The sequence below is a fragment of the Chamaea fasciata genome, unplaced genomic scaffold (assembly GCF_029207755.1).
Source record: "Chamaea fasciata isolate MVZ Bird 193981 ecotype frontalis unplaced genomic scaffold, bChaFas1.0.hap1 SCAF_26, whole genome shotgun sequence".
In the NCBI taxonomy this organism is placed as follows: Eukaryota; Metazoa; Chordata; class Aves; order Passeriformes; family Sylviidae; genus Chamaea; species Chamaea fasciata.
This window is the reverse complement of record NW_027094111.1, coordinates 5,157,001-5,183,040: the sequence shown is the minus strand read 5'-3', so window position 1 is coordinate 5,183,040 and position 26,040 is coordinate 5,157,001. Positions and strand designations below refer to the sequence as shown.

Here is a 26,040-nt window from a genome sequence, read left to right as displayed (position 1 = left end):
CATTTTCAGCCTTCTGAATCTCGGAGTCTGTGTCGTTGTGGTGTAAAACAGCGTCAAGAGGCTGTGCTGATTCCCTGTCACCAGCCAGGCTCCTCACACGGAAAGTGAAAGTGAAATTCAGAAATGATGTGTTTGTGGAAATGCCACCTAACTGGTGGCAATAGGTGGGGAAATCTGGGTTGGCACCGGGGAGGCTCAGGCTGGGCATTAGGAAAAAATTCTCCTCTGGAAGGAATTGTTGGAACCCTGGAGGCTGAGAATTTCAGGCTTTCTGTGCTGACAGGCACCGACCATCAAGAAAACACTGCATTTGACCTGAGGCCGTGGAACAGGCTTCCAAAACTGAGTGATAGCACTGGGGTTGTGGACGATTTAGGGTGTTGGCTAAGTTCTTCTTCTTTCACCTTCCTCTTCATGGGCCTGGGTGGTGTATTGTAATTAGGTAAGAAAATCCTCATTGCTGACCTCGGGTGTTTGGTCATTGTGTTAAAAGTATAAATAATACAGGTGTCATCTCATTATTGGACCATTAGTGCTTAAAAGACCTTGGAAAGAGTTAGAGACAGAGCCATTTTTCACCTTCTTAGCCAGAGTTCACAGCTTGTGAGACTGAGCTATAGATAAGAATTAATAAACATCTGAGTCTGAACAGGAAAAACTGCGTCTCTCGAGTGTTAACCCCAGCTCTAACAGAAGACAAGAAGATAAAAACCTCACAAGGAATCGGAAGGGGCTGCTCAGGGCAGTGAGGGAGTGCCCAGCCCTGGAAGCGCTCAAAAACCCAGCAGAGGTGGCAATTCACGGTCTGGTTTAGTGACAAGGTGGGATTCAGTCAAAAGTTGGAGTTGGTGATCTTGGAGGTCTTTTCCAATCTGAATGATTCTGTGATTCTGTGAAATGGTGAATGTGACCCAAGAAAGCTTTGCTCGGTCACAGTCCTCGAGTTGTCCTCCAGGAAATTCAGGCAGAGGTCTCCCCACACACCTCGTGCTGGAGATCACCAGCATTCCCAGGTGTTCCCAGCTCCAGGGGAGCAGCAAACAGGCGGCTGTGTCCCTGCTTCCCCACTCTGTGCAGCTGCAGGGGTCTCACCCCCTGCCCAGGGAGCAGCACCTCTCTCTCAGCTCCTCATTTCCACCCCTTCTTCAGGCAGTGCAGCTCTGAACCTCACAAAGATGAATTCCTTCTGTGGGAGCAGCACCAAGAGCCACAGAGAAACCTTCAATTGACCCTGGTTGTGCTGCAAACCCCAGCACGACCCCCTGCACCACCCCATGGAGCCCTGGAAGGTTCCCCACGTGCTGGGAACAGGGGTTCGTTCATTCTTTGGCTTGGTGTTGCAAGCAGGACATGAAAAGAACGACACTCACCCGTCAGGTTGAGAAGTGAGGAGAGAAAGAGAAAGTTTATTATGATTTGGGGTTTATATAGGGTTTGGAAACTGTTCAGGGATTGGGGGATGAGAGGAACACCTCTCTGACCCCACTGGTCAACTTGGAAGTTCATCAGTTTGTCCTTCCCCCTGGAAGGAATGTGTATTTACAAAATATTAGTCTTTATTTATGTTACATGTGGGAGAAAGCTCCAGCCCAAGAATGAAAGCACATCAGAAGGCGGAAAATCAGGGTGACAGCTTGGAGCTACACAGGGTGGGATGGTCTGGGCAAATCACTGCTCTGATCCCAGCCACAAGTGGCTCCCTCCACACTCAGGACACCAGGGAACACCAGGACCTGTCTTGTCCTCCTTCCCCATCTCAGCCTTTCCGGGGGCAGTTGAAAACTCACACCAGGGATGAAGCTCTGTCACCCATTTCAAGGGGTTCTGAAGAAACACAGCTACAAAATCATCAATTCTGGAGGTTGAGCAGGACCTCAAGGAGGACTGGACATCTCTGATGGGCAGCAAACCTCTCCTCCTCTCCCCTGCCAGCACTCTGACCCTGCTGCTCCTTCTCCTGTCTGGATGACAAGTGTTATTCCAGGCCTGCGGGCGAGCTGTAAATACAAAAACATGCACACCCTCCATTAACATTAGCAACAATATTTAAATCACGCTCCAGAGGCTAATTGGCGAAAATTCAAAGGTGACACAGAGAGAGCAGCCCTTGAACAAAGCATTAGATGTGGAGGTGCTGTTGCAGCTTGCCCGGGCTCTCCCTGATCCGAGAGGGCAGATCCAGCAGGGCCCAGGCAGTGGGAACTGGGCTCCCAGGGTGCCAAAAACACACAGAGGAGCCTGGAGGGCTCCAGGGGGCAGAAAAATGGGTTTGTGCCCAAGATATCACAAACAGCTGCCCACAGAATGTCAGAATCATGGAATATTGGGGTAGGAAGGGACCTCTGGAGTCGCAGCTCTGCGCAGGGATGAACACCCAGAGCAGGTGACACAGGAACTCATCCAGGAGGGTTTGGGGTACCCCAGGAGGGAGATTCCACACCCTCCCTGGGCAGCTCCATGGAAAGAAGCTCCCTGTCATGCTGAGGTGGAACTTGTGTTTTATTCTACGTCCACTGCTCCTCATCCTGTGCTGGGCACCCCAGGACACAGCCTGGCACCGTGCCCAGGTGGGCTGAAACTCCAGGATTTTCACTGGAAAGGGAAAAATCCCTCCCCAACACCACGATGCAGCAATTGGAGTTAGAACCTGCATTTGACATCTCCCTTAAACCCCAGCTCATGGATCCACGGTGGGATGTGAGACTCCGCTCTTTCCGCAGAGACTCCCTGTTGAAAAGCACACTTCAGACATGACATTTGCTGGCTCAGGATCAAAAAAAAAGCCTTTAAATAGACCCACACTGACATTCTCTACACAGCCAGATGTTGAAGTCAGTGTTGAAGTGGAGTCATTTTCATACAGATCCGTGATCTTTAACATTTCTGAGCTAAGAGAGAAAAGTACTTTACAAAACCCTCTGGGGATATGACCCATAAAACAGCAGTTGAACCGAGGGCTCTCAGGAACTGAACTCACAGAGTGTCTCTATTTAAGTAGCTCCACTTTATTTCCCCCCGATTTTCATCCCCCTTTCCCAAAGCCACGAGTCACGGCCCTGAGGACTCTCCAGCTGCCCCCATGGATCCTCTCCCAGCAGAGTGGGGTGAGCTGGAAGGAGTAGCTCGAGGTGGAAGGGAGGAGAAAGGCAGAAGGAGGAGGGTGCGAAGGGGCAGAAGCCTCAGGCTCTTGGAAAACTCCTGTTTTCCCAAGGGAATGGCACACACGGAGCGTGCCCACAGATCCCCAGGGCATTGCTGAGCCCTCTTTTCCTGCCATGTCCAAGAGCTGCCACATCCCCCTGGCAGCAAAAAGGGATAATTTTATATTTAGGACGTGTGTGGGAGCTCTGTGTTTGCTCAGCGCCTTTCACCTGAGGTTTTACACGTCACAAAACAGGCTGAGAATGAACAAACCCTGAAGGGGCAGGAATGCACAGTCTACAAAACATCACCTTTTGTTTGTGTTACAAGGCGTGAGAACTCCAGTACAGAAATGTAAAACACCAGGAGGCTGAAAAAATCAGAGCGACACTGCCCAGGGATCCAGGTCCCTCCATCCTGCCCAAAAACTTCTCTTCCATTCCCTCATCCTCTGCAGCGACACTGTGAGGTTGGAAGGACCGGGTTTGACACTTTGCTCAGTTCAGGCTGGAGAATTCTCCCTGCTGCCTCTCATGGCTCCTTTCGCTGCTGGGCCCAAGGCTTGCCATAAATCTGCACCTCAACGGGACTTTGGCCAAGCTCATGAGCAGCCCAGTTCTCCCACCCACAGCCCCCAGAGGCCGAGCCTGTGCTGGGAGAGGGTCCCGTGCCCAGCACAGCACCCAGAGCTGGGCACAGAATCGGTGTCACCTTCCCCTGGCTCCCCAGGGCACTCCTGCCCTCTGGCTCTTGCTCAGAGGATCCCCCAAGGCCATTCCCAGCTGGGTTATCCCACCGGAGCCTGGGAAACCACCACAGAAACAACGAGAGCTCAAAAACAGCTCAGAAAAGAGCTTGGAGCCAGGCCCTGTGCCCTGGAGAAGCTCCCCTGAGCAGTGGGACGTGAGCTGCTCATCCCCACTGGGCTGGGGTGGGCTCTGCCTGTGGGTGGGTGCCTTTGGTAATAGAAATGTCACGTATTTAATATAAATATTTAATGTAAATGAGGCCGACTCATTTCGGTGCCCACCCCAGAAGCGTGAGCTGACATTGGGATGCCCTTTCCTGCTGCTTCTTTCTCTTTCACTGCTCCACATCCCCTGCCTTGACCTCTGTGCCCCATCCCATTTCTTTCCTGTTGTCCTATTTTATTTTTACTTAAACACAAAAACTCACCTGCTGTGGAAAGTGCGGGGAAAAGCGGAGAGGAAAAGGTGAAAGGAAGAAATGGAATGAATCGGAGTAGTAGTAACAACAAAATGGTAGAGAGATAAAGGAAGGGGAAGGAAAAGTGGGAGCAGGAGAGCAGAGCGGTGGGGTGGAGATGGGGAGAGAAAGTGTGGAAAGCTTCAAGTGTGGAAGAGGAAAGGACACGGCTGCCCTGACTGAGGGAAGGGCTCAGTCATCCCACAGCACAGGCAGGGAGCAGGGGTGGGACAGAGGTGATGGTGGGGACTGGCTCAGTCACCCAACAGGAGATGCCCCGGGCACAGAGAGCTGAGTGTTCCTGCAGGTGAGAGCAGCAGGAGAACCTCCTGCTGTGCACCAGGCAGGCTTTGAGCTGAGCATTTCCCCCGTTAACTCCGAGCCCTTTACCAGGCCCTGCTTTTCTCCTGCACATCCTGCCCCTCCGAGCTCCTGCTGGGGAAAGCCAGGCTGGGTCTGGCATTCCAAGCCTGTCCCCTCCCATGCCCCCAGGGGCGGTGGCAGTGTCAAGGGCACTGCAGGGGTGTCCTTGCTGGCCCTGGGCGTCAGCTCTGCCAGGGTTGGGGTCTGCAGGGCCTGAGATCTTACCTCAGCTCTTACCTGAGCCGGAGTCCTTACTGAACCAGCATCTGCAGAGCCTGACTTCTGGCCTGAGTTCTTACCTGAGCAAGGGTTTGCAGGGCCTGAGATATCACCTCAGGTCTTACCTGAGCCAGAGTAAGAGTTTTACTTGAGTTCTTACTGAGCCTGGGTCTACAGGGCCTGAGTTCTTACCTGAATCAGGATCTGCAGGGCCAGAGATTTCCCTGAGTTCTACCTGAGCCAGGATCTGAAGGGCCTGATTTCTCAGCTGATTTCTCATCTGAGTTCTTATCTGGGTCAGGATCTGTAGGACTTCTCACCCAAGAAATCCTTCTCAGCTGAGAAATCTGTAGGATTTTTCTGTAGGCTGTCCATTTTTCTGTAGGATTTCTCACCTGAGTTTTCACCTGAGTCCATACCTGGGTTAGGATCTGTAGGGCCTGACTTCTCGCCTGATTTCTCACCTGATTTCTCACCTGATTCCTCCCCTGCACCAGGGCAGAGGCAGGATCAGGTGTGTCCCCCAGCAGGGGCCCCTGCACCAGGCAGGTGCCGATGGATCCATCCCCACCTTCCACCACCCATGAGGGCAGAGAGGAGGGGCTCTTGGCTGACTGAAAAACGCCATTTTCTCCAGGAGATTCCCGCGCTGTGCCCCAGGTGCGACACACCAGGTGTGACACACGTGCGCATCACCCAGGGCGCGGAGCAGCAGCTCCTGTGCCGTGGCTGCACAGCCCTTCCCGGGAGCTCCCGGGCCGTGGGGCCGAGCCCAGGCCCGATGGAAAGCCCAGCCCCACCCTTCGGACCGGGATCGTGTTTTCCTAAAGCCTCGCCGGGGCTGCCTTTTGTTTTGCTGAGCTGTTGCTACGCACCTGAGGCTCCGCCGGGGAAGTCGGCTCTTGCAGAGGAAACAAACCTGGCAAAAGGCACCGAATTATTGTTCTGGCGCTTTCTGTGTCACGGACAAACACGTGGATCTGCGCTTGTTTATCGGGAGGCAGGATTTCGCCGGGTTGATTCGTCTCTTGGACCTGCTGCTGCTCCCAGTGGCAGCGCTTGGCCCCCAAAAAAAACAAAACCAGGAAGAGACTAAGTGTTCCCACACAACTTCCAGCACAATCAGCGAGCCCTCCTCGAAAGCGCCTTTGAAACAAGAAATGCGAGAGGGGAAAAAACAATTAACACCGGGGCTTTATTGGGGGAGGAAAAAAAAAAAAAGAAAAAAAAAAAGAAAAAAGACAATTCTTCCATTAATCAGAGCCTTATCAGCAGCAAGGTGATATAAAGCCGGGCTTTAATTGGAGCTGAGCAATGTGTTTGTGCCGCTGTGGAGAACCTTGTCTGTGGGAGCAGGAATGCGGCCTGCATCCTGTTTTCCCTGCCGATGGGGGAGGAATCTGCTCCGCTGTTCCTTGAAAGGCGGCGGCGTGTTTGCCACCAGCCCCACGCTGGGCTCCCGCTCCTCGGCGTCCTTTGTGCCCGCGGGGATCCCGGAGCACCGGGATGTTTTGGAGGAAGGCAGCAGCAGGTGTTCCTCAGCCCTTTGTGCTCCATCCCAGAGCCGTTCCCCGAGTGGGATGCTCCAGATTTTCCAGGGGTGCTTTGCTCTGTTGTTCACCTGTGCCTTTGCAAAGGGCAGCACGGAAAAAAACCTGCCCTGTGCAGCCCTGGGCAGTGCCTGGGAGTGCCAAGAGCCCCCAGATCCCAGGAAAATCAACACAAGGCAGGGAAAGATCCCCCAGCCCCTCTGCTCCTCCACCTGTGAGTGACCTTTGAAGGGCTCTTGGTCTCTGCCTTCCCTAGCAAAGACTCAGGGATGGGGTTTAACCTCAGCCAACCTCAGTTTAATCTCAGATCCGTGCCAGTGCCTGGAAGGGTCTCCCTGATCGATCCCGGCTTTTCCCTCGTTCTGCTTCCCGTCATCAATCCCTTTTTAGCACAGGGAACCTCCACCCTGCTGCCCCTAACACCAGAATTCCTAAAATTTATCCACCCTTTTCCCCCTTTTCCCAGCCCCAGCCTCTCATTAAGGGAACGGCAGTGACGCTCCCCCCTGCATTTTATCAGGACGAACGGCCCCAACCCAAATTCAACACCTTTTTCCGCACCAAAACTCCACTTGGCTTGGGTGGAGATCTGCCCAAACCCCTCAGGACTGTCCTTGGAGCACCGGCCACACAAATACCAGGCTTTGCTCCCCCAGGCAGGGGGGGCAATGTCACCCAAGAGCGGGTGGGGAGCGTGGCACAAGCACCCAGCAGAGCAGCCCGGCATAATGAAGCAGCATTCTCATTCACGTCATCCCCTGGCTTTGGCATGGCTTTTATTGCAGTCATTACAAAGACAGATATTACTTTTGGATTGACTCACTTGATGGGTTGATCAGCACTTTATTGTAGCCTCCAGTTATAGCACTTTTTATGGCAGCCAGAAGAACTTAACCATTAGCACACTATTAGGAAGAACACTGGCAACTGATTAAGTTGCTGAAGGTCAAAGACATTTTTCTTAATTGCTCCGTGTGTGCTGCCTCCTCCTCCTCCTCCTCCTCCCCCTTCGAGGGAGCTGGAGGGAGAATTATTCCCTTTTAACAGCAAAGTCACGGAGCAGCACCTCGGATTTGCCATCAGACCCCTGGGGAGAGGCTCATTCCCCACCTCAGATCTTCTCTGAACTGTCGCGCTGGAATGAAGGCGGGGAGATTTTCGTGGATGGAAACTGGAAAAGCCGTCAGGGTGACTTTACTGGGCACCACGCACTGCAGGGGATGGGCAGAGGGGGCCAGAATTAAGGGATGAGCCAAGGGGACATCCTTGGCTTTGGAGGGAGATGGGAGAGGATTTTCCAGCCTCTCACAACTCCCAGCTGGATTTTCCAGCCTCCTTTGGGGCTCTCACAACTCCCAGCTGGATTTTCCAGCCTCTCCAAGTCGTGGCTGCTGCCAGAGCAGCCCCACCACAGGCAAGAAGAGATCCCAGAGTCTGGAAAAGTCTCTCAGATCAGCTTTGCCATTCCCTCCCCTTTGGAATGCAGCACTTGAGACGTTTTCCCCACAAATTCCCAGGGAAAGATGCTCAGCCAGGTGCTCATTCCCTGTTTTCCAGGCCGTGCTTCCAGCGTGCTCCAGGGGCACTGAGGGATGACAATTCCTCCAGGCTGAGGCAGTGGCACAGGGGGCACAGTTTCCCCTGTGGGAGCTCATTCGTTGCCCAGCACAACTAATTAATGCAATTTTTAATTGTGTGATCCCTTAATCCATTTCAGATTTCTCCTGCAGCTCCTTCCCTCTGAGATGAGAAGCCAAAATCACCAAAAAAAGCCATTTCTGTGGTACCTGCAAAACCTGCGTGGTGCTGGTGGCCTGTCAGAGCCCCATCCGCAGGTTTGGCTCCTCCTGGGACTGCTCCTTTCAGCTTCGTCCTGGTTTGTGTCACCACGGCTTCTCCCAGGCAGAACCAGTTCAACAAATATTGAAAGGGAACAAAGTCCCAGAAAAAAAAAAAAACATTGCCCACCCTGATGAGGACAGAAGTGTCTCAGAGTTTGCTGCCCGTGGGCCTTCAGGGAAGGGTTTTTTTCCCAGGAATTCCTGAAAAATGGGAAGGCACAAGGTGTCCATTTTGATGGGAATTGTCAGTAGGAAAAAAGCTGCATCTCATTAAAGATGCCCCATCATTCATGCTCAGAACTGCCTTTGGAAGTTGCTTGATTTCCTGGATTTCCCACTTCAATGAAGTTTTGTTATCCTGCTCTTTCCTGTTACCTGTGAGAATTTATCAAACACGCCTCCTCCAGCTAATCTTTATCAGCAAATCCAATAACCTCAGGAATAAGCACAGTCCTCCCTTATCCCTCTGTGCCCTAATTAAGATGTTCTTCAGCATCTCCTTCCCTCGGGTGTTGGCTAATTAGGGTTGGCAATTAAAGCTGTGCCCCAAGGCTTTGCTCAGGGCTTGGCATCAGTCCAGGCTCCTGCCAGGCTCGCGGTGTCCCTCAGTCCTTGGTGGCACTTGTAGGACATCCCAGCCTGGAGCTCTGCTGAGGTTTTGGGATCAGGGCAATGTTTGGGATTTCTTTCTCTGGTTCTTACTGGTGAGTCCAAAGTTTCCCCATTTGGATGTGGGGGAACCTCCCTGGAATATTTCTCATTATTCCTATATCAAGTTTTCCTCTGTTAATTGATCTTAGGGCTCCGAAAACTCTCCCCCCACCCCAGTGATTATTTCAGATTTTCCCTCTTTGCTCCAAGACCAGACCCTGTGGAAGAGCTGGAGGTCCCATCTCCCAAAGTCTGCTGTTCCCCTGGTGCCAGGACCCCCTGATTATCCCAAACAGGGATATTTCCCCTCCGAGACTAAGGTTCCTTTGGGATTTCAGGAAGATAAAAACCCAGGGCTGGCTCAGTGGACATTGCAGAGGGACAGGAAACCATTCCTGGGAATTGTACAAAGTCCTAATTTCCCTCATTCCCCCCAGCTGGACACCATGGAAATCCACCAAAATGGGCACAGCTCCAGGCCTGTTCTGGAGTTCAGCTGAGCAGGGGAGGGGAGAATTTCACCGTGGATATTTTACATATTACACGGGAATTTTGCAGTGTTTCAAGGTGCTTTTCCCCCCCCATTTTACATGTAACTCCAGGTCCTTTTTATCACGTTCCTTCCCCACGTAAGTCCCAGGAGAACAAGGATTTATTGCCACAGAAACATCTGAAGGACTCTGGTTTTCACACCAAGCCCTGAGGTGGAGGCTTGGCCGTGGGAGAGGCAGCTCAACCAGGAAAATCAGGGAATAAGGAAAGGCTGGAGCCCCTCCTGAGCCTTCAGCATCTCCACATCATCCTTTAGATGATGCCTTTTGAGCTGTAATAATAACAATAATAATAATAGCAATAGTGAGAACAATAAAAAATTAAAAAATTATAAATAATAGTGTAATAATTAATTATATTATATAAATTATATTTATGTTAAATATACAGTTAATCTATTCATATATTTATATAATTATATAAAGCATATTGGTATTAAGTTTATATTTATGTTAAATTTATTATTTGTATATACAATAAACTAATATAAAATACTATATTATAAAAGATATTCATATATTATATTTTTATATTATATAAAATATAATATTAATATATTATTTTTATAATATCTAATTATGAACTATATGTAATAATAAACTAATATAATATGCCGATAATAGTATAATAATGATAATTTTTTAATGATCCCTTCCCGGATCTAAAGCTCTGTCCCTGCCCTGCTGACCCCACAGGCCTGGGGAAGGGTTGGACTCAGCCATGGGCAAACACCACCAGGATCCAAACTGGTCCCACATCCACAACAACCTGGGATAACTTCCCACCCCTGTTCCCAGAGAAATCCGGGAAGGAAGAAGGTGCTGAAGTTAAGGAATGTTCAATTCAGCCAGGTGGATTCTGGATGGGTTCACTTTGAACTGAAATGAAGGAGCAGGACCATTCCCAGCCTCCCCATTCCCGCTCCCTTTCGGCCGCCTGGATCCCTCTCACGTCACCCACCACCCCCGGGCCACCAAATAAAGAAGGAGAGCACCACTGACTGTTGTCATTATTTATTACAAATTAGATCTTGAAATTTTGTCTTAAAAAAAAAATCAATAGATTTAAATAAATACACAGATTTCAGGATGCTACATATAGCAAGTGTGCAGTCAGTCACTTAGGATGGGACGTTACACACACGAGGAGATTGACAGAGTACTTTACAGCAGTAGTTTTATTTTAAATTACTCACATTAACCCATGTGCAAAATTTCCTTTGGAACAAACCCTTCCAGGGCTTTTCTTCTTTGGGTTTTTTAAGAGTGACTCCAACCTTCAGAAGGTCAAAGACAAGAACAGATTCTCTGCAGCTTTGGGGACCAAATGATTAATCTGCTGTTTCATTCACAATACAATCAATTGGTCTTATTTTTAAGCCCTTTTAAGCCCCCTTGCCGGGGCTCAAAGCAAAATCAAGGAATTATTTTTCTTGTCCATCGGGACTACACTTGCAACAGGCACAGGTTTTGATCCACCACCATCCCCAAGCAGCCTTCCCAAAGCTCCTGAGCAGTCGTGGCATGGGCAGCAGAGGGACCCAGTGGTGGGGAGCAGCTCTTTACCTGCCCAGCCCAGGGGACAGCCCCGGCTCCCTGCAGAGCTCAATCTGCCCAGGCAAACAAAAGTGCATTTGTGGCACAGCTCCGGAGCCCTGGGGCTGCCTTGGGTTGGTTTCTGGGCCCTGGGCTCCCAAATTTTTCCTCCCCTACCCTAGGCCAGCAGATCTGGGTTTAAACCTGAGCCTAAGCTCAGACAGGGCTGTGCTGCCTTACAAAATCACAAGGGGTTGGGTTGGAAGGGACCTTAAGGATCCTCCAGTCCCATCCCCTGTTCCAACCAGTCCTTCCCTCCACAGCATTCCCACCTGGCTGCCCCTCACCTGATGCATTCCCCACCCACGGTGACCTGCTCTCCCTGACTGGTCATTTACTGTCCAGTGCCCAACTCAGAGCTGGCCTAAGCCAAGCAGCAAGCCAGGCTTTGTGTGCCCTGCCCCAGCCTTTCCCTCCAGGCAGAGCTGGGAGAACGTTGGGATGTTCAGGAGCTGGAAGTCCTCACTGGGGGTATGTCCAGGGAGAGGAGACGGGGTCAGTGACCCAGCCCAGGGCTCCGCTCAGCCTGCCCTGGCTCTGGGGGCTCCTGCACAAACCCTGCAGCAGCCACACCGGGCTTTGGTGCCATCCCTGGGGTCACTGATCCACCTCAACTACAGCCAGCACCTCCATGGGAATCCACCTCAGTGATTCCTCAGCCAGCAAGTGCCTCCCTGCCTGCTCACCTGGCTTCAGGTGATGCTGAAATAAAGGTTTAATACAAACTGGGAGCTGTTTCCACCACGGGAGCCTTGTCCACAGGCACTGAGTGACGAGAGAAAATCGTGCAAAGGTGGGCTGGGGCCGGAGCAGCTCATCCCTGACTACAGTGGGCAGCCAAAGCCTGTGACTGCGGCTGGCCCAGGTCACACAGATCCGGGGCAGAGTAGCCCAGGCCAGGGACGGGCTCGGGGCTGCCTCACCCAGCACTGCCCAGACCCCCCCGCTGTGATTCACCCACCACACGTGGGCTGAGCCCCTGGCCAGTGCTCCAGGGCACAGTCCAGCCGGTGCTGCTCCAAAAAGGCACAATTCAGCTCCAGGACACCTCTCTGGCTGTGCGCAGAGACAGTTTTTCCTTTTGCAGCAGTCCCTTGAGCGCTGGCTGGTGCGGCAGCAACACGGAGACTTCCACTTTCCTTCCACTCACGGCCTTCCCTTCAGCTCTAACAACGGACAGCAGAGCTGGTGGCACCCACAGGACTCCAGATTCTTCTGGTGAGCTTGGTGTGCACGTGTCTTTATCTCTTCTTCTTCCAGATGGTTTTTTCCCAAGGCAGAGCCGGCGGCTGCGCGTCCCTCCGGGAGCGTTTGCCGGAGCGCGGGCTGGACACCCTGAGGTCCCTGGGGACAGAAGGGACACCGTGGTCACTCTCCAGCCCATCTACCCCCTGCTCAGTACCCCATATTACCACATTTATCCACCCCTCAGCACAATTTGCTGGCAGGCAGGAGATGGGGGAAGGAAGAGCAGGGATGAAGGCACAGTGGGGCTCCACCGAGCCCAACGAGGTGGCAGAGGATCCAAGGATGACCCAAAGTGCTGCCTCCCCAAATCTGCCTTTTAAAAGTGTCCCCATTGCCTCTGATTTAATTGCCACCAGTTCACTAATTTGCCACCTCCCTTTAGCTCAGTTACACTCCTGGAGTTGTTGCTACTCCCCACAATTCCCTGATGAGGGGTTAGAAAAGCTCAGTCCTTTGGTCCAAAGTTGCTGCCCAGTAAATTATCTTCCTACACGATGCCATCCCCCTGTCCCTCCTCTGTCCATCACCCATCTGCCTGTCCCACATCAGAGGAACTCCCCACTCCAATCAAGAATTACATGTTACGTGACACTGTTAGGGTTTGGGCATGGTTTTGGGAGCCAGCCCTGGCTCCCTCAGCTGGAGCCTGCAGTGCCACAGAAAGCACAAACAGCCAAGACTCGTCATTTTGAGGAGGCAGGCAGGTGGCAGAAGGTCAGATCCGAGTGGTAACTGCAGCCTGGGCCCACAACCACACATTTTCAAGTGCTTGTAATGAATTTTCAGAGTGGGTTTAGGTGCCCTGTGGGCTTGATATTTCTGGGTCTGAGAGATTTCAGCCTGCTAGCAGCTGCTAACTTTTTCCCAAGGAAAAATCTCTCGAGAATGCCAAGGCTGTTTTGAGAAGAAGCTAACAACTCTCCTTTCCCAAAACAATCTTTCTCTAGCTGGTGTTTTGATGTTTCTTAGTTAACCAATGGGATCAGAGAGGTGTCGTTGCTATTCACCAACCATGCTAAGTGTGTATGGGAACACCTTACAAAAAGTAGTAAAAATTAGACAATAAAGCCTTTTTTTCTATGCTCTTTGTCTTCTGAAATATTTAGAGTTTGATCTTTCTTTTGTGTCCTACAAGGACAGTGCCCTGCTCACCTGAGAGCTCTCAGCAGCCCGTGGTGGGGAGGCCTCGACGCACCGCTCTGCAGAGCCCTTGCTGATGCTCCAGAGCTCACGGGGAGCTTCAGACCCTGCAGGTACCTAAAGAGCAAGAGGAGAAGGCTGAGCCACCCACAGCCAGGCTGCGGGGAGCTCAGGGGGAGCCTGGCCCGGTGACAGACAGCTGAATGCACGGCTTTGAAGGGTTAATTGCAGCTATTTGGGAGCTATTTAGGGCTCACTTCGCTATTCCCTCGTGCCAGAGCTCCTCTATTCACAGGCACATTTAATGATCGGGGATTGTAACTCTTGCCTGGCCATGGAATTAATGACAGATACCCACAGCCACTTCACTCCCCCTCCCTTCAGCAGCGCTGCTGAAGCTGAACTGAGACCCCACAGGCGCCATAAACTGAGGTGGCCACAGGACATTTGGCTGCTGAGTCCCAGCTCAGAGCAGCCCTGAGCCATGCAGGGGACACTGGTGTCCCCAAAATCCACACCCTCACTTGTCCCATTCCCATGTGCTGCCAGGTCTCTGTTCTGAGCAGGGGACACTGATGTCCCAAAGCTCCACCCTCACTTGTCCCCACTCCAGGGTACTGCCAGCTCTCCCCTCTCAGCAGGGGACACTGGCGTCCCAAAAATCCACGCCCTCACCTGTCCCATTCCTACATGCTGCCACCTCTCCCCTCCCACCAGCACACCCAGCACTCCTGCCAGCAGCAGGGATGGAGGTGACACTGCTGCCTCTCAGCTGCTGCGGGAGGGGACCCTTGTACACCCAGAGCCCCCCTGGTGACACTGCCAGGGCCCTGGGGAGGGGACCAAAAAGCCACCAGACAGGTCCCGGCTGTTGGCAAAGAGCCATGCCCAGGGAGCTGTGCAGACAGCACAGCTCTCTCCCCCGGGCAGCCCCCAGGGACACCCCCAGCACTCACCCAGGCCTGCCCTGGCAGAAGGTGGCACAGGTGCTGTCCCTGGAGTGCGAGCACTGGCACCTGCCCGCCGACCTCTTGCGCCGCCTTGGCGGGCTGCCCAAGCCGTAGGGAGCGGTGTGCCTGGGAAAAAAAACAAAAGGAATTCAGCCGTGCCACCAGCTTTTTATTGGCCAGCAGGTTTACAGCAGGGTCCTGGGAGGCTGCCAAGCCAGTGCCAGGATAATAAAAGACTCATCTATAGGTATAAGGTTAAAAGGTCACTGGGAGGTCTGAGCAGAACTCCAGCTCCTCTCCCACCTACCTGAGCCCTCCCTGCCGGGGGATAGCTGCTCTGCGCTGCCGGGGAAGGGGAGTTTTCCCTCCTTGCAGCAGCCCAGGTGCCCGTGCAGGGGTTGCCCCACGGGCTGGGCGAGCTGGCGGCTCCCATGGGTGGCACAGCTCCCGAGGAGCACGGCTGGCCCGGCCCAGCAGCCCCAGTGCCCTCCTTCCCTGCGGCTTTAACACACGGCACAGCCCGTGTCGTGAGGAGCCAGAGCAGGTTCCTGCGCTCACAGCCTGCCCCCAGAGCTGCCAGCGCTCTCCTGCCCCATCTCTGATGGCAATCTCCCCTCCCAGAGGCTGCAGGATTGGCAGGGACTGCAACAACTCCCCGAGCAAGCAGCGAGTTGTAAATGCATGTCAGCGAGCGCGATTCTAACCACACCTGAGCGCGTGTGTTGTGCCCCGGTGCGATGGCCATTGGTCTGAACGCGCCGGGAAAAGCTGCTCCGGCATTCCTGAGGGCAGGGCTTGGCAGCCACGGGCCCACCGCCGCCTCATTAACCATACTGGCAGGCAGCAGCCGGGCTCACGGCGTGCGAGCGGGGAGAGGAACTTTCCTGACTCGCAGCCGCAACACCTCGGTGTTGCTCCGGGCTTTGCAGAGGTGCAAACCTCAGGAAAAGCCGAGCCCGGGAGGAAGCAGCGCCCTGCGCTTTCACCCCGACCCGCGGGGGTTGGACAGACACCTGAGCGGCGGCAGCAGCAGCAGCAGCACAGTTTGTCCCCTTCCAGGCTGACCGCGCACCTCGCAGCAGGTGCTGCCAGAGCCCCGGAGCAGCGGGACCCTTTCCCAGCCTCCCCGGGAGGAAGGTACAGCCGCTGCCCATCACCCCGAGCGCCGCGCTCCTGCTCACCCAGGTGTGTTGACCCAGATGATGTCCAGGTGACAGAAGTAGATGCATTCCTTATCCAGCCAGCTGTTGCAGGAACATCGCTTGCTCCTCGGCGGCGCGGCCAGGTGAGACTCGGGCGGGGGATGGCCCAGACCTGCAGCGGCACGAGGAAGGAGGGATGAGCGGCCCAGCCCGTGTGTGTATGTGTCCCCTCGGAGGGTCGCGGTGATGTCCCCACAGCGGCCGGAGCGCGGTGAGGCCGCGCCTCCCCCGGCACCCGCACCCCGGGGCGAGGGTCCCGCACCGTGCCCGCAGCCTCCGCGCACAGCCCGGGCATCCCCGGCCCCCTCCCCGCGCCGAGGGGGTGCAGGGGGTCCCCCCATCCCACACGGGCACCCCCGGGACCCAGCCCCGCTCCAGCCCGGGGCTCACCGGCTTCCAGCAGGGTGCACAGGGCGAGCGCCAACAGCACGGCGGGGTGGCTGCCCATGACCGCGGCTCTGCGCTGCCGGCTTTGGGGCTTCTCCTGAGCTTTTCCTTCTTTCCTTCCCTTCCCGGCTCTTCCAGCGGAGCCGCCTCACTGCGTCTGGAGCCCCCGGGCGCCCGGCAGGTGCTTTATAGCCCCGGCCCGGCGCGTCAGCCGCTCCGCCCCCGGGGAACGCCGGGCTCGGCGGGGCGGGCACGGAGCCCCCGCCCCTCCCTGGAGAACTCCTCGGGTTCCTCTGCCCGGGCAGCTCCGGGGAGAAGGTGCCGGCGAGCGGGGAGAGTGTGCGGGGCCGGGATGCGGTGAGGGGTGTGCCCCGAGGGGTCCCGGGTGAAGGCAGCCAGCACAGGGGGGCTGCAGGCAGTGTTCCCCTGGGAGCCCCCCGTATCTCCCCCGGCCCCCGGGGATGCTTTAAACTGCACACACCGGGCAGAATTCAAGATCAAAGCCAAGATTTCACAAGAAATGTCTTAATTTGACTTCGTTTATTTTAATAAAAATGTAAATTGATCAACTCACTTGAAACTGCTGCTCAGTTCGGGCAATGACAGCCTCGGCTCTCTCTCTCTCCTCTATTTTTCCCTCTAAATCAACTTTAAGACCTTTGCTACGCTAAGCAATTAAAATTTCTCGCAATAAATCTGCCCAAGCGCTGTCCGATTTCACTCCAGCGTTCGTGTGGCGCATTCGACATTATCTGCACATTTTTAGGGTGCGAATCATGTGAAGCACAGTCACCTCCAGGCATGCACCAGGAGGAGTCAAAGCCTTTCACCTTGCTCGTGGAGCGTCAGGCAGGAGCAGGAAATTCCTCCGGGGAAGTGCTGGGTCCTGACCGTGCCAGGGATGGATCACATCTTCCAGGGCACCTTGAATTCCTTGGGAGCGCCGATCCAGCTTGGAATGGTAGTTCCAGGCACGGCAGATCTCGGGCAAAGCCTCTAAGCGGTTTTAGGAAAGCGAGATCACCGCGTTTGCCTTTTGCGAGAGGTTCCTGGGAAAGGGAGTGTATTTTATTTGTTTACCATGATCAGTTCAGCTTTTTTTATGGCCCTGTTGTCATGGGCAGATGCAAGGTGGTGGCAATTACAGCCACAGTGAGGGCTCATGCACAGGAACACGTGCGTGAGGGAAAGGAAGGGGAAATAAGGAAAAGAGCAGGGAGAGAGAGTGAGGAAAACTGCTCCTGAGCCAAAGTTTCTGCTCACAGCAGCTCCTGGAAGTGAAGCAGGTGATGACTCCAGTCCTGCAGGCAGAGTCTGGAGGGTTTGATATCCCCTCGGTCCAAGCCGCAGAGGGGATTCCTCTCTGTGCTCATGCAAGATGCACACAGGGGGCGTGTGCAGGGAAAAAGAAAACAGTGGGGGCAAAGAAACTGCCCAGGAGAGCACAGACATTTGCAGAGGGCGTGAAGTGAGGGGGCACAGAGGCCAGAGAGGATGAAAAATGTAAGTGTGGGCACGCCATGAAAATTACAGAGTAGAGGATGTGTCAGGCAGAGAAAATCAGGAAGAGTGCAAATGGTAAATTAAGAAGAAAGTAAAGACAGAGCTCATAAAACAAAGCAAACAGAGGGAAGCGTTCAACCTCCGTATCAATGCAACAATTATTCTAAAGAAAACAGGGAAACACAAAAGCAGCATTACCTGTCAGTGCCCACACTCCAGCTGTGCCAAGTTTCAGAGTTATGTCAGAGCTGTGTGTGACATTCCAGATGCCAGCCCAGTGATACAATAAATCTGCCTTGGCTGCCGTTCCTGCGCTCCTCACCCTGGTCACTGCGGGCTGAAAGACGATCCCCTCGACGTGGGGAAGGCAACGCAGCCGTGTTTGCTCACCCCGGGGGAAGGCTGGCGAGAAAATGACATCATTTCGTACAAAAAAGGGCGCTCTCTCTGAGGGGTGCTGCGGGTGAGGGCTGGGACAGAACCGGTGCTGAGGGTTGGTTTGCTGCTCCCTGTCACACACAGACCAAGGAGCCACAGAGCCTCAGGATAATCCCGGGATTTGGGCATCTGGGGTTCCAGGAATTTCCTCCGCGTTTCGTGGCCGGGGCTCTGTCACCCAGCTCGCGTTTCCAAGGAGCACCTGGAGCCCCACGTACCTGTCTGCAATCTGCGTGTGGCTGGAGGTGTCCAGATGTGATGTCTGCTGCTATCTGCCTGTCGTGCCAGGTGCGAAAACATCTTCACAAACCAGGCCTTTCATCCAAAGATTTCTCAATTCTTGTCTTCATTTCCCATTAATCTCACCAGACTGAAAATGGAGCAAATGTTACACACTCATGCTCGTCTGTGTCTGCAGAAAAAATTCCTTTTTTTCTCCTTTTTTTCTCTTTTTTTTTTCTCCTTTTTTTCTCCTTTTTTTTTTTTTCTCCAGGAAAATCCCTCCCATGCTGAGCAGGCACCAACCTGAGCAGCACACCTTGGGATGTCTGGCACCAGAGCTTCAGAGATCCCAAAGGATGTGGGGCTGGGGATGAATGCCACAGTTTCTTGCAGGGATGTGGGAACCCTGCAGAGACGAGGTGGGGCTGGCACTGAACTGGCTTTGAACTGACCCAGCTCTGAGAGCTTTGTCCAGAGCTAAGGAGTTCCTGTGGAAAAACAATACTTTAAAAAGTTGTTTTGCCTTCGAAAAAAAAGTTGTTTTGCCTTTGCCTCCCTCTCCTTGTGAGGGAGAATGCCCAGACAGAAGGTGGAGCAGCTGCTTCAGCGCCAAACACATCCCCACAGAGCAGGTGGGACTCAGTGATCTTGGAGGTCTTTTCCAGCCTCAGCGATTCCATGGTTCAGTGATTATTCTGGTGTCTGTGGTGATTCCAAGGGTACCTGCTTGGTTTAGGTTGAATCATGGAATATCCTGGGCTGGAAGGGACCCACAGGGATCATCCAGTCCCACCCCTGTCCCTGCCCAGAGCCCAACAATCCCCCCTGGGCATCCCTGGAGCGCTGTCCAAAGGCTCCTGGAGCTCTGGCAGCCTCGGGGCCGTGCCCATTCCCTGGGGAGCCTGGGCAGTGCCCAGCACCCTCTGGGGGAAGAACCTTTCCCTGCTCTGCAGCCTGAGCCTGCCCTGGGTGCTCCAGCCGTGCCCTGGGTGCTGTCCCTGGCCCAGAGCAGGGACTGGAGCTGCAGATCCCTGAGCTCTGCCCTCAGGGTGCTCTGCTCCAGCTGGACACTCCAAGTGCCCTCAGCTGCACCTCAGGCTCCACCAGGAGGGGCTGAGGGAGCTGGGAAAGGGGCTGAGCCTGGAGAAAAGGAGCCTCAGGGGGGACCTGGTGGCTCTGCACAAGTCCCTGCCAGGAGGGGACAGCCAGGGGGGTCGGGCTCGGCTCCCAGGGAACAGGGACAGGAGGAGAGGGAACGGCCTCAGGCTGGGCCAGAGGAGGCTCAGGGTGGACAGCAGCAGGAATTTCCCCATGGAAAGGGTGGGCAGGGCTTGGCAGGGGCTGCCCAGGGAGGTTTGGAGTGCCCATCCCTGGAGATGCCCAAGGAATGCTCCAGCTAGACACACCAAGAGCCCTCAGCTGCCCCTCCTGTGGCCCCTCGAGACCCTTCACCATCTTTGGCACCCTCAAACACCTTCAGATCCCATATTTTGGTGCCCCAAAGCCCCAGATGTTCGATCCCCTCGTGCTGCGGTCTGGGGGACCAGCCCGCACTGGGAGCTGTGGTTCTCCTTGACCTCCGGAGCACAGAGAACCTGCCCAGCTCCTGCCACTGTCCCCCGCTGTTCCCCTGATAAGGATCAGCAGCCAAGGCCAACCCTCCTGGCACCATCACCCCGCTAAAATCACAAGGAAAAAAAAACAACAGTGCTGGAGGAGGGCCGGGCCGTGCTGCACAAACACGGCTGCCAGGGGAGGAACAAAGGCCTGCGCGGGGTCCCGAATGCCAAAGATGGGCTTTGCCTCCCGCAGTTATTTTTTCCCCTTTTGTTCCTGCCTGCGGGAGGACATTGTTGGTGTCACCGTGAGGAGTTCCAGGCAGACATGACGAAAGGGACAAAGCAGCCCAGCACAGGAGACGTCCCGAGCGAGCGGCGCTGTTTGGAAACAAGGAGGGAGCAAACAGGAAAGGCCTTTAACCATGGAGCAGGCGGGAGCCCGGCGTGCTCTTGGCACCAGCACGAACAATGGGGCTGATGTCACCAGCCAGAATTCCCCACGGTGGGATGGCAGCCCAGCAAATAATCATAATTCTTGTCCCGGGGACATGAGCAACGTTTTTCCACCATCGGTCGTCCCCCCACGGAGCCGCTTGTGAGGAAGTGGAGGAAAGAGACATTGTCAAGTGAGGTTTCCTCTGGGATTTTCGCTGGCCTCCCCAGCTCTGCGCATCAGCTGGAATAAATCACAGCTTTCTGCTGACGGGGAGGATCTCAGCGAGGTGCAGGGAGGCTGGAGGAGATGTTTCACACAGTGGGAAAGGATGAGTGACGCGGTCTGGATGCTTGGAAGGCGAAGGGGCAGAGTTTCCTCAGCTCTGTGGAGCTTTGGGTTGACACAGAATGAATCTGGAGTGCTGCCCATGGGATTCCAAAGGTGCTGAGGGTGGCCAGGAGCTCAGGAGAGAGTCCTGCACAAACAGTGGTGCTTGGGGAATTTCAACAGATTTTTTTTCAATAATTTCAACAATTTTTTCTACAATTTTTCAACAATTTTTAAATCATTTCAACAATTTTTTCAACAATTTTTTCAACAATTTTTCAACAATTCTTTTATTATTATTTTTTTAAGGCTACTAAACAACATGAACAATACAAAGGCGTCCTCCAGATCTCGTTTCTCCTTATTTTGGCTTAAAGTCAGCTCTGTGGAGGATATCCTGAAGTCCATTTGCAGCATCCAGGCATCTCCTGAGGCAGCTCTTGAATTCCCTTTGGGCTCCTCTCTATTGATGGAGACTGGTGCCATGGGAGGACTGGGAGAGCCAGGGACCCCTCAGGGTGCCTTTGTTCTTGGGCTCTTACTGAAAATCCAGACTCACCCCTCCAAAATTTGCTCTACCAGGTCCCAGCTGGTTTCCCTGCAGCCACCCCAGCTCTGAGCTGTCCCTTCTGTGCTGTCCCAGGGGAGCTGGCACTTCTTGCTGCAGCTGGATGTGGGATTTCAGCAGCAGAAAGGACCTCAGTGAGCGCCAGCCTGGCCTGAAAGGCAGCCCTGAGGAGAGGAACACAAACCCATGAAATGCAGCCCTGAGGAGAGGAACACAAAGCCATGGACGTGTGCGTGGTTGGCTGATGACAGATTTGTCCTGCTCTGTGTTTGTGGTCTGTCTGAACACACCGCCAAGGGTGTTTTTCCCATCCTGAGGGTCCCAGGGAAGCCCAGTGTCCCTCCCAGAGGGTGGCAGAGGCAGCCTGGCCCCAGGTGTTGGCATTGCCACACACACGAGGGCTCTCTGCTGCATGGGTGAATTTAGCAATACACAGCTGGTTTACAGCTGGATATAGTGAGTCTGATCATAACAGACCCAGTTTGGCTGACCTGGATTGTTCTAGAAGTCCCAAGGGGAACAAAGACCCTCAGGTTCCCCTCCTAAGCCCTGGATGCAGACACAGCATTGGCCAGAGATGTGAGCAGTGCAGAGATTCCCAACCAAGAGCCTTCCCAAGCCCAGGGAATTCCAACTGGCTCTAAAAAGGAGCTTGGAACAATAATCTGGCTGTTGCCCAGGACTCAGAAGAGGTCTGTGTTGTGTGTCTCCAACCCACAGACCTCCTGTTACAGGTGAAGGTGTCCCCAGGTGGGCTCACACAGCGAGGGGAAGCTCCTGGGATGTGCTGGCTCTATCCTTCCCAGGGAGGTGGGAAGGGGCAGGTGGCCTTGGCCAGGACCACCTGTGACATCCAGAAGAGCCAGGTTGTGACCCAGGGAATGGCTGTCCCCATGGCAGGACAGTGCCAAGGCCAGCCTGGGGGAATGAGGATGATACTTGCCTGGCATCATGGTGGATTATCAGGTTCTGTTCTGCAGGGATGGATTCTCCAGTTCCCATCTCCAGGGATGGATTATCCAGTTCCCATCTCTAGGGATGGATTATCCAATTCCCATCTCTAGGGATGGACTATCCAGTTCCCATCTCCAGGGATTGATTCTCCAGTTCCATTCTCCAGGGATGGATTACCGAATTCCCATCTCTAGGGATGGACTATCCAGTTCCCATCTCCAGGGATGGATTATCCAGTTCCCATCTCTAGGGATGGATTATCCAGTTCCCATCTCTAGGGATGGACTATCCAGTTCCCATCTCCAGAAATGGATCATCCAATTCTGCTCTCCAGGGATGGATTCTCCAGGGATGGATTCTCCAGTTCTGGTCTCCAGGGATGGATTATCCAGTTTCTTTCTGCAGGGATGGATTATCCAGTTCCATTCCCCAGGGATGGAATATCCAGTTTTGCTCTCCAGGCAGAAGTGACAAAGCCAGAGGTGCTGTCCTGAAGGACCTGGTGACACTTTCCTGCCCGAGAATTTGAATTCCAGTGGCTGCCACTGGCTGTGGGCCAGCAAAGGGGAAGGAGAGGAATGGAAACAAATCCTGCTCCCTTTCTGCAGGGCTTTGCCCTTTAACTGATCAGGGCACGTTTGGTGTTCCTGGGATTCTGGAGCCCAGGGGATGCCCTGGGATGTCCTTCAGGCAGGGAACTCCAGGGCACAGGGGATGTGTGATGGAATCTCAGGCCAAACTCTGTCTCCAAAAATGAGAAAGATCCCTCGTGGTAACTGCACAGGGATATGGTTGGTGCTGTGTGTGAGACTGAGGTGACATTGCACCAAGATGTCGCATTTCTGTACGAGGCATGATTTGGAGTGACAGCTGTAATTTTGTCTTTACTTTGTTTTGACCCAGGAAAATCAAATGTTATGCAAAAATCCATTTTCACTGAGCCAAAGATTTCCAATTTTTGAGGCTCATAGGACGCCTCAGGGAGAAATTAGGTTCAGACGCCCCATCCCTCGGTGGGATTTGTAATGAATCGTGAATTGTCTGGAGAGACATTTTTTGGTGTTGGCCGATTGTCTGCAGGAGTTCCCTGGAGTTCCCTGCCCTGTGAGAGAGAGAGAGGTGTGATCTGAGGGAGAGAACAAAGTGAATGTCTCCGAGAGCTGTGAAATGCCCTGAGCTGTCTGTCTGCAGCCTCAGGTGATCCTGGCCCCGGTGTGACACAAATGTCATTGAATTTACACACAGGGACCAGGCTTAGAGTCAGATAAAAGGAGGCAAGGTGTGCCTGTGGGACACCAGGCTGAGTTAAATCCAGGGAGGCACCGGATAAACTGGGAATATTGGGAATGTGCGTCGTGCAGGGCTCTCCTGTTCTATTAGAGCTGGGTAAAACCTTCAGGAGCAGCCAGACCTGGCCCCGTGTGGCCCTGCCTTCTGCTGGTGACTGTCACAGGCCACAGACCTGCTCTGGCTTTTCAGTTACTTTAAAATCTTTTATAGTATAAAGTATTTTTATATAGTATTTTTATATATATTTATATTTTATTTTAAATCTATTTTATATATTATATTTTTATTTATATATTTTATATAATTTATGTATTTATATATTTTATATTGTTTTTCTATTATATATTTTATTACTATATATTACAATATTTATACTTATATTTATATTATATAGTATAAAGTATTTTATAGTATTAAAGTATAAAATACTGTAATAAATGCGCTCCTGAAGACACCTTTCCATCCTGCTCTGGGAGCTCTTGAAGAGAGAAACACTGAAAAAAAAATTTGCAGCTCTCCCACATCAAGGAATCTGCTGAGGATTTTCTAAAATGTCAGGACTCCAAAGGCTCCCAACTCCTGCTCCTTTCCTCCCCACCTGGGAAGCAGAGCACGTTTCACCTTTCCCTGGATGGAAAAGGGAATATTTGCAGTTAAGAAAGGGGTGTTTTTTTTAATAAAGTGAATGACAGTTACAGCCAGTCCCGTGTGCCTGCCTGATCACACATTTTTTGTGCCCAAAAGGCAAGAAAAGCAAAGTGCAGAGTGTGTTTAAACAGCCCCGCGGAGACATTCCTCGTGTGTTGAGTGTTCATTGGAACACTTTAACAGGGATGTCTGCCTTGGCTCCACCCTGATGGCTGAACCCCCCTTCAGCTTTCCAGCACGATGAGTGACCTGGAATTTATAATTACAATAGGTGCCATGCAATTAATCACCACCTGGGAGCTGCCTCCCTGAGCCCCAGCCTCTGCAGCAAGTGCAGCGGAGCAGCTTGTGCAACAGGGCTGCTGCTTCCAGCTGGGACAGGCCTGGTGGGGCTCCCGCCACCTGGACAGGCACAAATCCCCCTTCTCCAGGTGCTCCAGGTCCAGGCACACCAACGGGTTCTGGTTCTCACTGCTGAGTCCAAAGTTTCCCCACCTAAACGTGGGGGAACCTCCCTGGAATATTTCCCATTATTCCTATGTCAATTTTTCCTCCGTTAATTGATCTCAGGGTGCAAAAAAACCTCTCAGAACCCCCTCGGTGATTATTTCAGATTTTCCCAGGTCTTCAGATTTTCAGCAATGGGAACCAGGTCAGATGCCAGTGCACAAAGTGACTTCAGGAAATCAGTTTGGAGACGTTCAGCAGCTTAAATCCATCCCTGACCTCTCCTTCTGGGTTGTTGTTCTAGGGGAGACGTGTGGGGTAAGTTGGGGTAAGGGAGCTGGAAAAATCACGTCAGGGACAGAAATTCGTGCAGAGAACAAGGCAGAAGTTAAAGAGAGAATCCCAGACTGGTTGGGGTGGGAAGGGACCCTCAATCCCATGGGCAGGGACACCTCCCACTGTCCCAGGTGCTCCCAGCCCCAATGTCCAGCCTGGCCTTGGGCACTGCCAGGGATCCAGGGGCAGCCACAGCTGCTCTGGCAATTCCAGCCCAGCCCCTGCCCACCCTGGCAGGGAACAATTCCCAGTTCCCAATCTCCCATCCAGCCCTGCCCTCTGGCACTGGGAAGCCATTCCCTGTGTGCTGTCCCTGCAGGCCTTGTCCCCAGTCCCTCTGCAGCTCTCCTGGAGCCCCTTTAGGCCCTGCCAGGGGCTCGGAGCTCTCCCTGGAGCTTCTCCTCTCCAGGGGAGCACCCCCAGCTCTCCCAGCCCGGCTCCAGAGGGGCTCCAGCCCTGGAGCAGCTCCGAGGGCTCCTCTGGGCTCTCTCCAGCAGCTCCAGGTGCTGCTGATGTTGGAATTCCCAGGGCTGGGGCAGCTCTGCAGGTGGGGAATCACCTGAGAAGAGCAGAGGGGCAGAATCCCCTCCCTCAATGTTCCGCTCAGGATTCCTTTGATGCAGCCCAGATCTTTAGGGTGGTTTTGGGGCTGCAAGCCTTCCCTGCTGAACTTTGAAACCCCCCCAAAAATCCTCAATTCCTTCCTTCCTTTTCCCCCAGGGCTGGTTTGGCTCTATCCACCCATCCCCTGCTCGCCCTTGGGATTCCCCAGGTGCAGGACCTTGCACTTGGCCTCTTTGACCCCCCCCCCGAGGTTCTTCCTCCCCAGCCTGCCAAAGTCCCTCTGCATGATGACATCAAGCTGGGAGAAAAGTGAGGAAAACAAACAAAATGCAAGTGTCTGCCCTTTACACCTCAGCACTTTATTGGGGGGGTTAATTATTAATTATTGATACGGTTTATTGGGGCATTGATTGTGCCGCCTGCAGGAGGGATCCCATTGTTCTGGACAATGTGCAGAGCCACGGGAGCACCCACAGGGGTTACAAAGGTTTTCCAGGAAAAGTGCTGATGTTGGAAAATTAAAAATGATGAACACTGAGAATATCTCGCTTTTGCCCCTAAATTAGGGCTCGGGAAGAAAAAGACTCCTGAGTTTTTGAATTTCTTTTTCGCCTTCAGTAGAGTTATTCCAGCTCTCAGCCCTGCAATTTGTTTGCAAAAAAATTTGATTTTGTTTAATTTTCTTTACTCAGGGACTCAAAAC

General features: G+C 53.3%; 1 protein-coding gene and 1 long non-coding RNA gene across 2 annotated transcripts; both read right to left on the bottom strand.

Moving 5' to 3' along the window:
- Positions 1-10,520: 10,520 nt before the first annotated feature.
- Positions 10,521-16,189, bottom strand: EDN2 (endothelin 2). Its single transcript, XM_066204538.1, has 5 exons — positions 16,049-16,189; positions 15,638-15,770; positions 14,463-14,582; positions 13,519-13,623; positions 10,521-12,462 (listed from the first exon to the last, which is right to left on the bottom strand). Exons 1-5 carry the CDS (start codon positions 16,104-16,106, stop codon positions 12,360-12,362), a joined length of 519 nt encoding a protein of 172 aa, XP_066060635.1. The 5' UTR covers positions 16,107-16,189; the 3' UTR covers positions 10,521-12,359.
- Positions 16,190-16,589: 400 nt separating this feature from the next.
- On the bottom strand, positions 16,590-18,590 carry LOC136301474 (uncharacterized). The gene is made up of 3 exons (XR_010723882.1): positions 18,205-18,590; positions 17,747-17,950; positions 16,590-17,094 (listed from the first exon to the last, which is right to left on the bottom strand). It is a non-coding gene; the product is annotated as an uncharacterized lncRNA (long non-coding RNA).
- Between the last annotated feature and the right edge of the window lie 7,450 nt (positions 18,591-26,040).

Bases quoted from the DNA above. Each gene is read 5' to 3' on its own strand.
- EDN2 (XM_066204538.1), bottom strand. From the start codon at position 16,106: ATGGGCAGCCACCCCGCCGTGCTGTTGGCGCTCGCCCTGTGCACCCTG. The intron at 15,771-16,048 runs GTGAGCCCCGGG...GTGCCGCTGCAG, and splicing joins GTGCACCCTGCTGGAAGCCG to GTCTGGGCCATCCCCCGCCC. The intron at 13,624-14,462 runs GTGAGTGCTGGG...CTTGCTCTTTAG, and splicing joins TTCTGCCAGGGCAGGCCTGG to GTACCTGCAGGGTCTGAAGC.